This window comes from Colossoma macropomum, unplaced genomic scaffold (assembly GCF_904425465.1).
Source record: "Colossoma macropomum unplaced genomic scaffold, Colossoma_macropomum, whole genome shotgun sequence".
NCBI classification, from domain to species: domain Eukaryota; kingdom Metazoa; phylum Chordata; class Actinopteri; order Characiformes; family Serrasalmidae; genus Colossoma; species Colossoma macropomum.
Genome location: NW_023494785.1, coordinates 8,115,404 through 8,132,272, shown reverse-complemented (window position 1 = coordinate 8,132,272; position 16,869 = coordinate 8,115,404). Strand labels below are relative to the sequence as shown.

Here is a 16,869-nt window from a genome sequence, read left to right as displayed (position 1 = left end):
ACATTCATATAAAAATATATGTACATTTTCCCACTTCTGTTTCTCTCTGAGGTTTTATTTACATTTAAAGAACAATGTTTAGAGAACTATGCATTCTGAATGACTCATAATTTCTTTACATATCCTATGAGTAATAAAGCTGTACAACAGATATTACAGACATTTAGGAGATCCCAATGAACAATACATACATTAATTACTGTAAGAGAAATGTAAAATATTACACACTGCCATTACAACATTATTGAAAAACTGCTTCATTTACATATCTGAAACATCTCTCTAGCTCTGTAAAGACATCCGAAGTACCACCATAATATGTATTTACACAGTGTTTTCTACATTAATTCTGTCAAATACAGTATCTGATTCATGTCACAACTTTACATGCACTAGCCGCTAAAATTCTACTAGTATGAGGATGATAAAAAATCAGTAGCCATTACCTTCTTGAAACCATTCTGAGCTTCACAGTCAAAGTGAACCAGTGTGACTGGATCTTGGTAATTTATATCTAAATCACACTGTCATACTGTCTTAGGTCTACTCTACACATTCTGTAATCATGCTTATGCAGCAAAACGCCACTCAAGACCTGGAGGGACCTTTGGTTTCGTAACATGTGAAGGCCAGAAGATACCGAACTCAGGCCTCAACACTGACACTCATCTACAATTTAGCAGAGAAGCCTAATTATAATGGGGATTATTATATTATTATGAGATTGTATGTTCCAGTAGCCTAACTGTAGATGAAAAACCATTCCAATTCTGTGATAGATGGTTTTTGGAGAAACATAACAAACACAATTTCTTTTCACACTGGCTTGCTAAAAACATCTTTAGTAAACAAGCTAGCCAAACAAGTTTGATACGTAATAATGCTGATAACGTACTGATACAGTGAGACTGATATTTGGCTGTAGCTGTATGACCTTGCATCCAAAATAGAATGTGTTCTCCTTAAACCTGAACCAATTCTGAGCAGTTGCAAGCTGCATTCGTGGCAGGCTGTTTCTAGCCCCCAGTTGAAATCAATGAGCTCCTGTTTCTTGCAAAACTGGACTAAATTCTGTTTAGTGAGCTAAATAAGCTACAGTGTGTCCAAAAGTTTGTAGACACCTGCTCATCCGACCTTTCTTCTGAAATCAAGGGTATTAATAAGGAATTTGTCCTCCTTTGGTGCAGTAACAGCCTCTACTCTTCTGGGAAGTCTTTACACTAGATGTTGGAACATTGCTGTGAGGATCTGATTGCACTCAGCTGCAAGAGCATTAGTGACGTCAGGTACTGATGTTTAGTTTTGGATCACAAATGTGCAATAGTGCTTTATCACTCCAGGGAATGCAGTTCCACTCTTCCACAGCCCAATGCTGGGGGGCTTTATACCCCTTTAGCCCAATGTTTTCATTGGGTATGACCTTAGGTTCAAGTGTGTGTGCTCCAAAGGATCCCATTCTATTGGTCAGTGCTTTTCTATGGAGATTATGCCAGCTGTACAGGCACAATTGGATGCCTGCATCAGCAATAGGAGCACTTTAATAGATCTGAATAAACTACATTGAATTGGTGTCTGGATACTTTTGGACATACAGTTGTAGAGATTTAATTCTACAAGGCCTTTGGTTCTTTCAGTGTCTTAGCATTATGCTCTGAGACGTACTTGCTACTGGACAAATGCAGTAACTTAGAAGTGCTAAAGGGTAGAACAGTCATCTTAATAGTCATCTATTCAGTGCTAATACTGGGATGACTCCCATCTGGAGTTGACATACAGTGCAGTAGCCTCAGTAGGTTCTTCCAAAAGCTATGTCTCATAAAGCAGAGGTCAGCAACTTTTCTCCTTGAGATATACCTTCTTGCAGGTTTTACCTCTAACCCAACGTGCCTCATTCAGCTAATAAAGGACATCTGAAGGCAATAGTTAGAAGGATCAGGCTCCATCTGGTAGATCTGCAGGAGCAGGGTTAGTGACCACTGCTATAGATGATGGGGTTTATGCCACTTTTACAGTAAGCAGCTGTTTAAGAGCAATAGGGTATTGATAATGTCCAGCAAATGACAGTTCTCCACCATCCCCAGCATGGCCTGCAGCTCCACCTGGCGAGGAAGAATGCTAGCATAGTGGTCAACAACTCCCTGGCACAAATGTGCATCACATCAGGTGGTAGCACGTGACGACTATTGTGCAAGGAAGCCCTGCATGCTCTTCAGAAGGCTGAGGGACACCAGTAGGTGGAGCTGATCATCAACTCCCATTTGAAATGAAACCTGTTCCTGTTCCTTGCCACATTGAACTAAAATCTGTGATACTCTTTGTTGTATCCTTCCCAAATGCAAGTGAAAAAAAAAGGAGTTACACTTTACAGTGGTTTAATCATGCTAGGTTTTTGGCTCTTCCAATGTCTTAGCATTATGCTCTGAAACCTTCTTGCTACTGGGCAGATGCAGTAACCCAGAAGCTCTGTGAGATAGAGTAGTCATTTTACTACTGAAACTGGGATGACCCCCAACTGGAGCTGACCCACAGCGCAGTAATCTCAAAAGGTTCTTGCGAAAGTTGTGTCCCACAAATCCATATAGGATGGGGTTGACGCAACTATTGAAGTAGGCAAGGCAGATGCTGAAGGGCATGGCGGTGTCAATAACGTCCAGCACATTGCAGTTCTCCACCACTCCCAGCATGGCCAGCAGCTCCATGAAGTGGAAGATCTGGTGAGGGGCCCAGCAGATGAAGAAGGCTAGAACAGCAGCAGCTAGAATGCGTAGCGTCTCGTCCTCTCGTGAGCGGGAGCTTTTCTTCAGTGGGCCCTTGGCACCAAGCAAGGCGCGGCCCATCAAGCAGTAGCAGGTGATGATGATGAGGAAGGGCACAAGGAAGCCCAACACACTCTTCAGGACGCTGAGGGACACCAGCAAGTGGAGCCTTTCATTGCTGTGCAGGACACCGCATATTATGGACACGTGGTTCTCGATCCTGTAGACGTCTCGGCTCAGTGCAGTGGGCATGCTAAGTAAGAAAGCAAAGGTCCAGACCAAGACGCAAGTGATTCGGGCATAGAGCAGCGTCCGTCGTCTCCTAGAGCGCACAGGGTGCACGATAGCCAGGTAGCGGTCCATGCTGAGAGCTGTGAGGAAGAATATACTAGTGTAAAGGTTGAAAATGACCAGGCCGGCGCTAGCTTTGCACAGGAAGCTTCCGAAGGGCCAGTGGTAGCCAGTAGCGGTGAAGGTGGCCCACATGGGCAGCGTGACAAGGAAGGTCAAGTCTGACACAGCTAGATTGAGCACAAATACATTAGCTACGGTCTTTAGCTTCATGTAGCGGTAGATGACGGCCACCACCATGCTGTTGCCCACCATTCCAATGACGAAATTGCAAGCGTAGACGACAGGGATGAAGGTGAAGATGAAGTCGTGTCTGCCAGACATGTTGCAGTGGAGCCGCAAGCCCTCACTTGGGCCTGTTGTCGAGTTATTCATTTCCTTTTTTATCCCTCTTTTGCTTTAGCGACTGTGAGATCCCGTGGCTGTAAACATCCACGGGGTGCGTCTGGGCAGACCGCTACCCACCTCTGGGCTCGGGGGGCCTCCTATAAAGGAACACAACAAAAATGTCAGTCAATGCCTCGGAAAGGAGCCATCATTACCACAGTCATGGACCATAAACGCTGGCCCCAAACGCACGGTCAGGAACCAGCTCAGGCTACACCTACTCATTAAAACCCTCATGTTCGAACCCCTTCCCACTGTGTATGTCATTTCTGTAAAACGAGATGGCATCAAAACCAGATGTTTTATGTTGCTCCGTATCAAAAGTGGCCTTTTGAAAACGTGGTATACGGGCAGTCAGAAACCTCTGGGTCGGCCTTTTAAACTCTCCCTCAGCTAATGAGAGGCAACAGTAAAAATGTACAGTGTTTATCAAATGGGCTGGATGCAGTGGCCAAAGGCCGGAAAGAGGGAGTTTTACTTCTAGTGTTACGAGCTACTCTAATGAAGACAACATGCTACAGAGCTTGCTCGAATAACTGCGCCATTAATTATGTTCAGAGGTTCAGGTGAGGGGAGGGAAGAAAGAGAGGAAGAACGAGCGCGAGAGAGGGAGGGAGGCAGGTTTGTCACGTTTCAGGCACTGTGGAGGCTGGATCTCAGCATGTGAACTTCTAATCAGTGCACACCTAAACAAACAGGTCACCAGGGGTCCAGGCTGTGGAAACTTTTGAGAAAAATCCAATGTGTTTGCTGTGGAGAATGAGCCTGCAGCTCCTTTTTAAAGATGCCTTATTAAAAGGCGTAATGTGAAATGTGGAAAAAGTGCGCAGGTTTAATGATACTAAATGAGGTGCTCATCATTAAGGCTAGCTCTACCATGAGCACAAAACCTCTAATGTCTAAACCGCAACAGCGTAATAACATTTTATTTGAGTTGCTGGGAAATTACTGTGATTACAGTGATGCTGGTTTTCTGCCTGTGTACACACAATGTACATCAATAAGGAGACTCAAAGGGTCAGTGCATTTATCATTTTGTGATAACAACATGCCTTCTTTTTTATCCTGACCACAAGAGGGCAAACTAGAGACATTTTCTTGAGAAGTCCAGTCTTATCAGTGTAAACTTGTGGCACATCATAACAAAAGTCTTAATATCAAATAAAGCATCATTGTTAATATTAACAATGCTTTTCCGCCTTCGTTTCTATTATGGTCTGTATAAACCACTGCATATTTATTTATCAGCCTGTTGTTGCTGTTCAGCTTCAGAACTGGTTACTTTTCTTTAATTGTGACCACATTCTCATTTTAACCAGCATATTGGTTTCATCTGTTCATGTCAAACTCTCTCGTTTTCTCTGGTTTCACAGCGGCGTTCTTTTAAAAGGCCTCCTGGTGTAAAAGCAACAGCCTTATCAGTTACAGATGTGATGTTTGTTGCAGGAGGAGAACATCAGTGTGCCAAGGACAACAGAGTGATGAAATATCCCCCTGAGTTTCCTCTGTAAGCCCCTGCTTCGGTAAAGTATCCCTGCAGATGGAATTGCTCTGATTCAAACCTGTGCTCTTGGTTAATGAGGAAAACAGTAGGCATAAAATTTGACTGTGCAGAGCACAGTGTAAGACACTTTGTAAGAAATGCTAGATCTTCCATATATGCTTGATTACAACATGTGTCCTTGTTATCTGCCCAAATATACTTTTATAAACTTAAAAAAAAAAATCATAGTTGCACTACTGGATTACCGAAAAGGAACAGTAGGAAAAAATCCAGTGAATAATAATTATGCGGTTACTATACACAGGGTATCATTGTTTGCAGGTTCTCTATAATTGGTCTAAATCTGTCTGAATCTGTTTTGTAAATAATAACAATTATTTAAAACAAGTGAAAATAGGCCGCAATAGTTCTGGGCATATAAATGACCCAGTCAAATAACCTGTGCTGATTTTCTAAGCGAATATAAGTTAACATAGCAGCTACAGGAAATAAACTTAAAAATTGCATTTTTCCACACAATGTAGTGCCCAATTTTTGTTTGTTTGCTGAGTTTAAAATATTAGGGAAAACATATAAAAACATATAAATTATGATATATGCCATAACTTTTGTATAGGTCACATTTTATGTCTACATTTTTTCCCCCAATATGTTAAATTCAGCAAATAAACAGTAACTGTGCAAAAACGTATTTTCACTCAGAAAATCAACAAAACATGTAATTCGACCAGGGGTGTTGAAACTTTTGCACTCAAGTGTAACAGCACAAACAAATATGTTTGTAATATGGATTTAAAAACACTTACAGAGTGTGCATTCCTAATGTTTCCTAACGATACTGTTCCAGAGTGTAGGAGGTACATAAGAAAATGATTTCCCACCATCTGAGCTGTAAGTGATCCTATAGGTTTGCAGGAAGCCTCCCTCTGCTGAGTGAAGTTGTATGGATGGGGTATAGTTCCACAAGCAAGACCTTGCGGTAAATGTAGAACTTAACAGGTTGGTATAGTGTTGTGAGGAACACCTCTGCATCCCCTGTTCAGGCAAGCACTCTATGCTATGCCAAAAAGAATCCTTGGGCAGGACTCTTAACACTACATTTGTCTACTTCTGCATATGCCAAGTGCCATAAAGTGTTGATAGGATGCTAGTATGAACTGAATAAGACTGGAGTAACATGCTCAAACACTTTTTTTTTCCTGGCATACATACAGGATGCTGCATTCTAAACTTGTTAGAGCCTACTATATTTAGAGACAGTAGGGCAACACATTACAGTAGTGTAATCTAAGAATAAGGAAATTTAAGGAATCTTCACTGACAGTATGTTTTCACTAGTCAGAGACGACTCATTGTCTAAATTGTTGGGATGAAGAGTCAAAAGCAGGAAACAGACCATATAACTCATGGAGTTAAGTTATCCTGAGAGTCCTGTAAGCAGTGGTTCCCAGGCAGACATTTACGCTGCAAAAACAGTGCTAGAGGAGCTGCAGTGTCAGGATGGGGCTGGATGGGAAAGACTGTCAAGGGCTGTGATTTACACTTCAGCAGGGTCTTTGGGTCAAGATACAGGGACAGCCTGGCTGCTTGAGAGGCATTAGAGGGAATGTATGGCACATTGCAGAACGCCTGGGTGGTGCCATGGAACACAGGAAACTCAGTTTAATGCATCTGACTTTCTGATAAACATGTCACAAATGTCCTACTGGTTCAACTAAGAATATATATGCCTCATTTGCTGGTAAAAAATATAGACCATTGGCTCTCAATGTTTAGTTTCAATGCTGGACAGCTCCTTATCTTACAGCTCATAATTCAGTGAGAGTTATTACTGTTATTTTGTTTTGCTAAATAATTCCAGTAATTGAAATTTAAATTAGGTTACGTATAACTAACTACACACTTATTACATAGTTGCATTTACATTCAATTTACACTCACCAAGCACTTTGATAGGGACACCTGAATACCTATTCATTCATGCAATTATCTTAGCAGCTAATCAGCCAATCATGTGGCAGCAGTGCGGTGCACAAAATCATGCATTAATTGTTCACATCAACCACCAGAATGGGGAAAAAATTTGATCTTAGTGGTTTTGACCGTAGCATGATTGTTGGCATTTTTACACAACAGTCTCTAGAGTTTACTCAGAATGGTGCAATAAAGAGTAGACATTCAGTGAGTGTCACTTCTGCGGATGAAAATGCCATGTTGATGAAAGAGATCAGTAGAGAATGGTCAGACTGGTTCGAGTTGACAGAAAGGCTACTCAGATAACCACTCTGTACAGTTGTAGTGAGCAGAGAACCAGCTCAGAATGCACAACATGTCTACCTTGAGGTGGATGGGCTACAACAGCAGAAGACCACATTGAGTTAAACTTCAGCAAAGAGCAGAAAGCTGAAGCTGCAGTGGACACAGGCTCACTAAAACTGGACAGTTGAAGGCTGGAAAAACATAACCTATTCTGATGAATCTGGATTTCTGCTGAGGCACACAGGTGGTAGCGTCAGAATTTGGCGCCAAGAGCATGAATTCACAGATCCAACCTTCCTTGTAGCAACAGTCCAGGCTGGTGGAGGTGGTCTAATGGGGTGGGGAATGGTTGAGTATTGTAGCTGACCATGTGCATCACATAATGGCCATCATTTACCATTACCATAAAATTTACAATTTATTGCAATCATGTCAATATGGACCAGAATCTCAAAGGAATGTTTCTAACATCCATGCCATGAAGAACTGAGGCATTGAGAGCAACGCAAAGCCCTCCCCAGTATTAGTATAGCGTTCCTAATGAAGTTCTTGGTGAGTGCACTTTCTATTCTGACAGATTTAAGTCTTCACTACAATGTCTATTTGATATTAATATGTAAAGACCTATGACATGGTCTGAAAAACTCCCACAAAATCTGACCAGGCACCTCTTTTAACCCCTGGCCAGGGCCAGCCAAAATTCAATAACCTAAGAATAGCACAGCCAGTCTGCATGGAAGTCCATGTAGTTACTGAATAATAAGCCTTAGTGTGTAATAAGCCTGGGATTTTAAGGGGTTATATATTGTTAGCTTTTAGCTTGTAGTTGTAGTTCAGCTTGTAGTCATTTATGTAATTTGAGACCACAAACATACGACTGCAATAAGGTATTCAGCTTTATAGCCATAAAGTTTTGCTTTCATTCTGCATTCACCAGCAAATAAAACATCAAAACAGCTCAGCCCCATAAATCCACCCATTTTCCTCCCATCCTTCAAGATACATCAAAAACAAACAAGTTTTTCCAGTCTTTAAACTGGAAGAGCGCCCTCTAGAAACTGTTGTTAACGAACCCCATAGTGCAGCTCAAGCAGTTTAACATTTACAGCTCCACAAATCAGCTTCACTATCTGGAAAACCCCTTAGTGCATCTCTAACATGGCAAACTCTGCAGTTCAGCTTTAACACCTGACAGCACCTTGGAACACAACAGCGATTGCTCAACAAAGAAGGTGCATTTGGGGTAATAAACTCCCGCTCCCTGGTGACTAAACTATCTGTGCAGCTTTTAAAGGCAACATTTAACACGAGCACCACCATCTGGCAGAGAGAAGCGCTAGCCACTCCAAAGGGCTCTGTGATTGAGTTAATGATTCATTTAATTTCCTCTCTCCCACTCCGAAGAAGGGTGGGATGGAAATGCACCACATCAGCACAACTGTGGCCACTATAAAAACAATTATCTGCTCCTGCGTCCCGCTGCGATGGCAGACACGCGGCACATCGGCCACTGCTGCCTGAGCTCTGCTCAAAAGGCACTTTCACTTAAGAGCAGATGGAACACTGAAGACATCTGCTGGACGCAGATTAGCACGGAACAAGTTTGCACTTCGCTCTCACGGTCTTAGCCCAGTGTTTCCCAATCATGGTCCTGGAATACCCCCACCCTGCATATTTCAGTGCTTTTTCCTGCTCTAAGGCTTCATTCCATTCAACTCTGGAAGTCGGAATATCTAACCTCACTAGGAAGAGTGCAATGCAGCTTAATGTTGGAGTTCAAATGAGTACATTTGCACAGAATTCAACAGCCCTGACTTGTTGTAGCATCATGGTAGCACTTTACTGTACACTGTAAGAAACAAAGGTATGAAACCGACACTGGGGTTGTTCCCTCAAAGGTACATCTCAGTACCTTCAGTCAGGGAACATAATTGTACCATAATCCATTGAAATTGTATTTTGTAAGTTGTACTGCCTCCACACACCCCGTCTCATCTCCAGGCTTTTTATTTTATTGTTCTGTTTTAAAACTTTAGGTTATGAAAAGGTACAAATACGTTTTTTTCAACTGGGAAAAACTTATTTATGGTACAAAATTGGACCTTAAAACCACTGTTGTGCCTTTGAGGTACATTTGTATTATTTGTACCTTGATGATTGAGAAATGTACCTGCAAAACCTTTATTTCCGACAGTGTAGGGCAGTGTGTGTAAGGCTATATGACACTTTCATAAGCTGATTATGACAAGTGACTTAAACATGCATAAACATTTATAAAGGCTCGTTCCAATTAGAAGTTGGTAAGGGAACTCTGATCTCAACTGAACTGTCTTAAGACACAAAATGTCTGTCTTAAGACAAAGAGCTTTCATGTCTCAAGACAGTGTCTTCACTCATATGTTTTAAGGTTTCTTGGGATGTCTTGATATGAGAAAATGTCTCAAGACACATTGCATAAGACCATCAAGACATAAGGCATAGTGACAGGTGGGTATGAAAGGCTGCTTTTGTCATCTTTGATGTTAACGACTAGTGCCAGGTGACATTTTTTCTGGCATTTTTGGCAGTTTTTGGGTGAAATGGCAGCACATTATAACAACTGACTTTATAGGTTAGTGTATATGACAGTGACATAATCCTGATGGCAACAGTTAATATATAAATATAACATATTATAAATGGTCAAATGAAACAAATTTTTAGCTAAGAGCCACTGAAAGTGCTCAGTTTTGTTCATTGTAACATACATTAACCTACAGAATTTGTCATTTAACGACAGAATATGTCATCACCTCAACTTAACATCAAAGCTGGCAAATGCAATCTTTGTATCAAATAAGGCTTACTAGAGTGAATATTTATAGATATTAATGTGAGTCTATGTCAGTTGTCATGAAGGTCTTATGTACACTATAAAAATAAATATATTTCTTTGTCAAAATACTAAAAAATTAAAAAAACTATAAAATGCTATATTTAATGATTATACATGTAAATAAACCTTACATATACTGTACTTAACAAAGCTGTTGTTGCTGATGTTAATTTACAGAAATAGAATGTAAATTCACAAAAACTAATGATCACCTTCATTTCACAGATATTTGTGTTTATTTTAATGGTTGTTCTTATTATTATTTTAAGTTAAAAAATCACATCCTTTTTTTTTACTATAGTGTCATGTAGCCTTTCGAACACTGATGTACAATGAAGTGTTAACAATTTTGAGCTATTAAAAACATTAGATCAATATTTCTCTACTGTGAACCTGTTGTACCTACAGAGGCAAGTGTTTAGGCTGTTCATATTGAAACAGTACACCAGCTTCTCCAGTTTACACATCATCTTTTGGGACGATTTTTGGTCAGTCCTCAGTACTGTCACGTAGGAACTTCTGATACCTGATGGACTGTGGTCATTTTTTGTATCAAGTGTTGTTCAGTTCCAGGTGTTTGCAAAACAGCCAAAGCTAGCTTTTCCTCTATATTGGATGAGTGACTAGAGACAAGGCATCCTCAATATTCACTGATCAGCTGTGGTCAGTCAATGAAAAGAAGCACGCTGCCGAGAGTTTGAAAAGACGCTATCTGTATGCTCCAATAATTAATTAAAAAAAATGATTTTCAATATGTATTTGTGTGTAAGTTCACACTGTTTGGATAGTTTATACATTTATATCACGGCTGTCGGAAGAAAACCTTGTATCTCTATTTTTGTCATTTTTCAGTTTTCAGACATAATTTGAAAATTCCTGTTGGCCTTTGTATTGTGTGTAAATTTCATGAAGAATGGACCAAAAGAAATTCAACCCAAAATTGCTTGGAAAAAAGTCTGGTTCCATTGGCTTACGTTAAAAGTAAAGTACGTTTTTTTTCCTTCTCCTGTAAAGTTACCATTTTGGAGATACAAGGTTTTCTTCCAACAACAGCAATATTATTCTTTTATACTAGACTTGTACTGTACTATACTTTTATACTGTGCCATATACTTTACGGGGTCTTAGGGTGGCTTAGTATTGCTTCATCGGGAACTAGAGATTTCTGCCTCTGTTTGACTCTTTCCTCACTCCAGGGTCACTAAATGTTGACCGCAAATCCTTCAGCTTCAGCTGTTGGCCATATCCTTGATTTAAAACAGCTGGATCCAGTGAATTGTTTGCTTAGACTGTCAGATATTTATCCCTAAAAATGTACTTTAAGATTACACAACAAACAAAATACACCCGATCTGTCCCAGCAGTCTGAACTTTCACAAGCAAAATACATACAGTTGTATTCAAAAATTTGAACACAAGTACTTTCTTGATTTGTGAAAATAAGTGGAAAAAATTTCATAAATCCTCTACATTGAAGAAAACTGGCATTTGTCAGCAAATGTTAGTGCAATTTTAGCTGTTAACTTTGAGTTTAATATAAAATGTATTTATTATAATATTAAAGTTATTAAACTTGACAAAATCTGTTTTTTCACAAGCTTAATTGGGACTTAGCCAAGTGTAACATCTCAACAGAAAAGAGCACATTTGTGGACTTGAGTTGGATCAGGTGTAGAACAAGGAAAACACCAAGATGCAGTGATCAGTGTTCTAGAGTCTGAGAGAGAGAGAGAGAAAGTTAGAGAGTGGGAGAGAGAGAGACAGAGAGAGAGAAAGACAGAGAGAGAGAGACAGAGAGTGTTGTTGGAATTATTTCTATAGCCTTTGTCACAAAAATCAATCTACAGTGTGTATTTATACTGCAGTCTGTGTTTAACCTCTTTCTAAACAGCCTGAATGAGTGACCTGATTGGATGTGCTGTGTCAGATTTGAGTGACATGTCGGTTTCCTACTAAAAGGGCCAAGAAAGGCTTTCTATGAAACAGTTTCTGACACTTTCCTTTTAAATCCGTACATACACTGGCTGTTAAATGTTTGGGGACATCTTGCCTTCTACTGAAATTTTCAGAGTAATTTTGATTTTGATCACTGTTGCTTTTCACTAAATTAAGAAAAGTGCCAGCAAAAGTTCATTATCATATAATTGTTTGGGTGTGTTTATCATCACTCAGCTTCATGCTCATCAGAGTGTCTTCCTTGGTGTTAAGAGCAGATTTTACTTAAATGATGATTTGACAGTTTTATTTCCCAAACTCACACATTTGTACGTATGAAAGCACATATTAAAACTCTTTTGTCCCAAAGGTTAAAAGCCTGAAGGGTTTTTAAGTGCCGCAAGTGCTGACATTACAACTAATATCTGAACAGCTCTCTATCTGTGCTCTTATAACAAACTAACATAGTAAACGTGTTTATTTATTGACAATATTTTGAAGAGCTTAGTGTCCTCAAACTGTTAATGTGCAGTGATTATACAAAGTACCTCATCTACTCTGTGTGTTGATCATATCAGGAGTTTGAAGTGGTTAATCAGGCACAACTTCACTGTCCAAATAGGTGCTTCATAAAAAGCTCTTGGTCACTCTGATCTAAGAGACACAGCCTTCAGCTTGAGGAATGTGGAGACATGCTTACTCCTGATACATTCACAAACAAGGAAGGAGACAGCCTACTGCTCCTCCATTTACTGCCTCACTCCCTCTGGAGGAGCCTCCAATGAATGAATGAAGGTAAATCACAGCAGCACCATCAGCAACAGAGGCATTTTATATAAATCCTGTCATATTTTCCATACAGGAAATCTTTTCATCACTGTCTAAGCTTTTGACCGGCACTGAACACATGCAAGCAGTGACAGGCTCAATCCAGTAATCACTGGTCTGCATACTTCTTTCTGCTTCCCACACACACACGCCCATACTTGTTTTTTGAGTCATTTACGATATCGTAAAAAAGTCAGAGATCACCTGTCTTGTATCTAATTTCCAGTCAAAACAGCCATTAGAGACTGATTTATTCTTCAGCATCAGAAAAAAAGCAGAAAACATTCACAGAAGCCTCAACAACGAAAAAAATTTTTTTAGTATTCAGCTCTGTTATAAATAAAGGTTCAGTGCAGGTACACTTTCCATTCTTAAGGTACAAGCAATCTAAATGTGCCCTCAGAGGTACAACAGTGGTTTTAAGGTCTGATTGTGTTCCTTAAATAAGTTCTTCCAGGTGAAAAGTACAGATTTTTACCTTTTCATGATCTAATGTTTAAAACAGAACAATAAAATAAAAGCCTGGAGGCGAGACGGGGTGTGTGGAGTCAATACAAATTAGAAAATATAATTTCAATGGATTATGGTACAGTAATGTTCCCTGACTGAAGGTACTTGAGGGTCCCACCCCAGTGACAAGACGGGTACTGCCCCACTGACAGTTTCATGCCTTTATTTCTGAGAGTGAGTGTGTCCACTCTTTGTCTTTATTACAGCTTCCATTCTTTTAGAGAGACTTGCTTTCAGTCAAAGAAATCTGTAGGGTTATTTTTTCACACCTCCAAAAGTTCAGTCTTAGAAGTTGGTTTTGCATTTTCTGCTTGTCATGATCCGAGTAATCCAGACATATTCAGTGATGTTGAGGTCTGGACTCTGGGGTGGTCAGAATGCCAGAAGCTTCTTTGTTTGATTTAAATGTTCTTTGTTTTTGTTTATTTTCTTTTCTATTTATTAGTACACAGTGCCTTACCTAATTACCTTTATGTAATAATAATGTTCTAAGCCCACATTTCTAGCAACAAAGGTTCTATATAGTGCAAATAAAAGTACCAAGACTTGTAACAGTAGCAGAACCCCTTAATGGTGTTCTGTAGAACCATGTTTAAAAGGTATTCTTTAAAGCAGGTTTTCCTTAATAGTGAACAACGGTTTATCCACATAAAGCACTATTTATACATTCAAATCTATTTTTGTTTGTTTACAGTCCTATATATATCATTTGCTCCTACTTTGCCTTTGAAGAACTATTTTTTAAGAATGCAGCTTTAAAATCAAAGTTCTAAGTGAAACATAGTATCAGGGAGGGTCTCTGAGTGAGCTGAGTATTTTCTCTTGATGATAGGTGGGGGTGGTGGGTGGGTATTGGCTAAGATGACCTGCTGGTGCACGGTGACATAATCAAAATAAGAAGATGTTTTAGAGGTGAGAAAAAGTCACGACACTTTAATCAAAGGTAACAGGAAGTCAGGAATTTTGGCTTTTAAATGGTATTATATAGTGAGTCGTCCTTTATACAACCAGAGAAATGTAAACAAAGGTCAGCTTTGATTTAAGGTTGCCTTTTACCTCCACAACCATAAAGAAATGGTTTTGTGGTTTTAATAAAAAAATTAAACATGAAGCTTTTTTAAAAGAGCCCTTTACAAAGTGAAAGCTCTGATTTTCCTAGTTTTGCTACAAAGTCAGACAGTTTTGTCTTGACAATGTATGAAAACAAGCACACAAACACACAACATTTTAAAATTCAGGAAAAAGGCACTTGGTTACATTTAAAATTAGTGTGACTACTACTAAGCGCAGTTTGATGAGTCTCCTATAAGCTTGAGCAGTATTTACTGTACTTCTTTATTCTTCTGTGGGGTCGTACCAAGGTAGAACTAATCAGCGCTGAAGTCAGCGATCACCTTTATATAAGCAAGACACAAAACGGTAGAAAACGTAAAACGATCTGCAATAAATCTTTGAAGCCGAACTAATGCCGATATGACACAGATGAAAGGTAAAGACTGAAAGATGAACAGGTCCTACCTGATATGATGCTTCAGAGAGTCCAGAGAGTGAAAATGCTTCAGAGGAATGAGTGCCCACAGTTAGTACAACCCCAAAGAGTTATACAAGGGTCACACGAAACCCAAAAATGAACAGATGCAGCCAAACACAATCACATACTTGATTAACCCCCCAATACATACACTTCAGTCTGCGTCCCAGAGGCATCAGACTGTTAAGATACCCTCCATACACTCTCAACACTCACCCCTCCCTCCCTTGTCTCTCTCTCTCTATCTCTCTCTCTCTCTCTCTCTCTCTCTCTCTCTCTTTCTGGTCACTTGCTTCCTGTTGTCTCTCCACCCCCCCCCCCGCATTGTGTAAGGAATGGACACTCTCTCTGACTGGCCTCCCCCCACAAAGCCATATTAATAGATTTGTCATTGTCAAGGCCGGACACAGAGGGGACGGGGAGGAAGCTGTTGGAGCTCAGTAAGGATCGCAATCTCACTGTGGAATTCACTGGAGAGAATCTGATTGGTGGTGTCTACCATGACTGCAGGAAAGAGGCTTGACTGACAGCAGTGCAGTAAATCTTTTCCTGACACGCCTCTGTGGTTGCCTGAATCACTGGAAGAAAGTGACAGACTTTCTGAAGCGTGCTCGGCATTCACCCCCAAAAATGGAAGAACTGGTTTCTGTTCAGAGGCCCGATGTCCTGAATCTATTGTCACCAGAGAATTAGCACCTTTTTTGCAATGTGACTTTTTCCATTGTGCAGTTGCTGTCAGTTATGTGATGCACTGTGGACAGCAACATGTGAAATTCAGTAATGTGTCCTGCGCTAACTGGAAGAGCATAAACAGTACACCCTCTTGACCACAGGACTTAAAAAAATTCCCTCTGGTAAAATGACCTGTTGTTGGAATGCATTAATATGTCTATACATCAAAACAGGATGGTTTTCAAACTCCTTCAGTGTGAGGTACATTGTGTTCTTAGGGTGCACTTAACACATTTGTTTGACAAGAAGGTAAAATGATTAATAACGATAATGATAATAATAAATCGCTGTTGTCAGGACAAAACCTTGTATCTCCATTTTTGACGTTTTTCAGTTTTTGACATTATTTGAAAATACCTGTTGTCCTTTACATTGTGTGTACATTTCATGATGAATGGACTAAATTTTTTCTTCAAACAGCAGCGAAATAGAACTCTTTTGCACATTCAGATTATGGTCCTTTTTATCGTGGGCTTTGTACAGCCACGTCTAACTTTTCCTCCATGTTTGATGAGTAACTGCCTAGAGTGCATCTTCAAAACTGATTGGTCAACTGTAATGACAGTTGAAAAGTGGACACGATTTAGAATGTGAAGTGTGTTGCACAGGCTAGAGTAATGGTTTTCAGTCATGTTGCTTCATGTTGCAACATGTTCATGTCGCTTTATAGACAATAATGGAAAAGAAAAGCATGCCTGACAGAACTGCTGAAGGTTGTTGTCCGAGTGCTTCCTTGGTGTTGTATTTATACCCAGTTTCCACAACAGTTTCATGTCACAGTTCACTTCGGCCTCCATGATGTATTAAGATAAATACTTTCGTATAAGTGGCTTAACCTTGGTAAAGCTGTTAGATCAGTATTGTCCTTCTGCCTGTTTGCTCTCCACTCACCTGTAGAATGGTCCACATTTTCCAGGGTGGATGTTTCTGGTTAAAACTTCCAATTTTAGTAGCTCACTTAACAGCATGGGTTATTCCAAACCAAAACAATTACATCCCAGCAAGTCGCTTTTTTTTGAGAGAAAATAACAATCTAGTTCATGCAATCAAGAAAAATTTGTGAAGAGTTCCAAATAGTTTTTCAGTTATTACTTTTCTTATTTGCACCAGCAGGTTTTACATTTTGAGTTTAACTAAATAAATGAACTGTGCTAACATTTTAGTTGAGTCATACCCAGCCATTACTATGTCTTGGGATGTC

The 16,869-nt window shown here is 39.9% G+C and overlaps 1 protein-coding gene across 1 annotated transcript; it reads right to left on the bottom strand.

The window, feature by feature from the left end:
• Positions 1-546: 546 nt before the first annotated feature.
• On the bottom strand, positions 547-15,172 carry agtr1b (angiotensin II receptor, type 1b). The gene is made up of 2 exons (XM_036582248.1): positions 14,924-15,172; positions 547-3,592 (listed from the first exon to the last, which is right to left on the bottom strand). Exon 2 carries the CDS (start codon positions 3,480-3,482, stop codon positions 2,382-2,384), a length of 1,101 nt encoding a protein of 366 aa, XP_036438141.1. The 5' UTR covers positions 3,483-3,592; positions 14,924-15,172; the 3' UTR covers positions 547-2,381.
• Between the last annotated feature and the right edge of the window lie 1,697 nt (positions 15,173-16,869).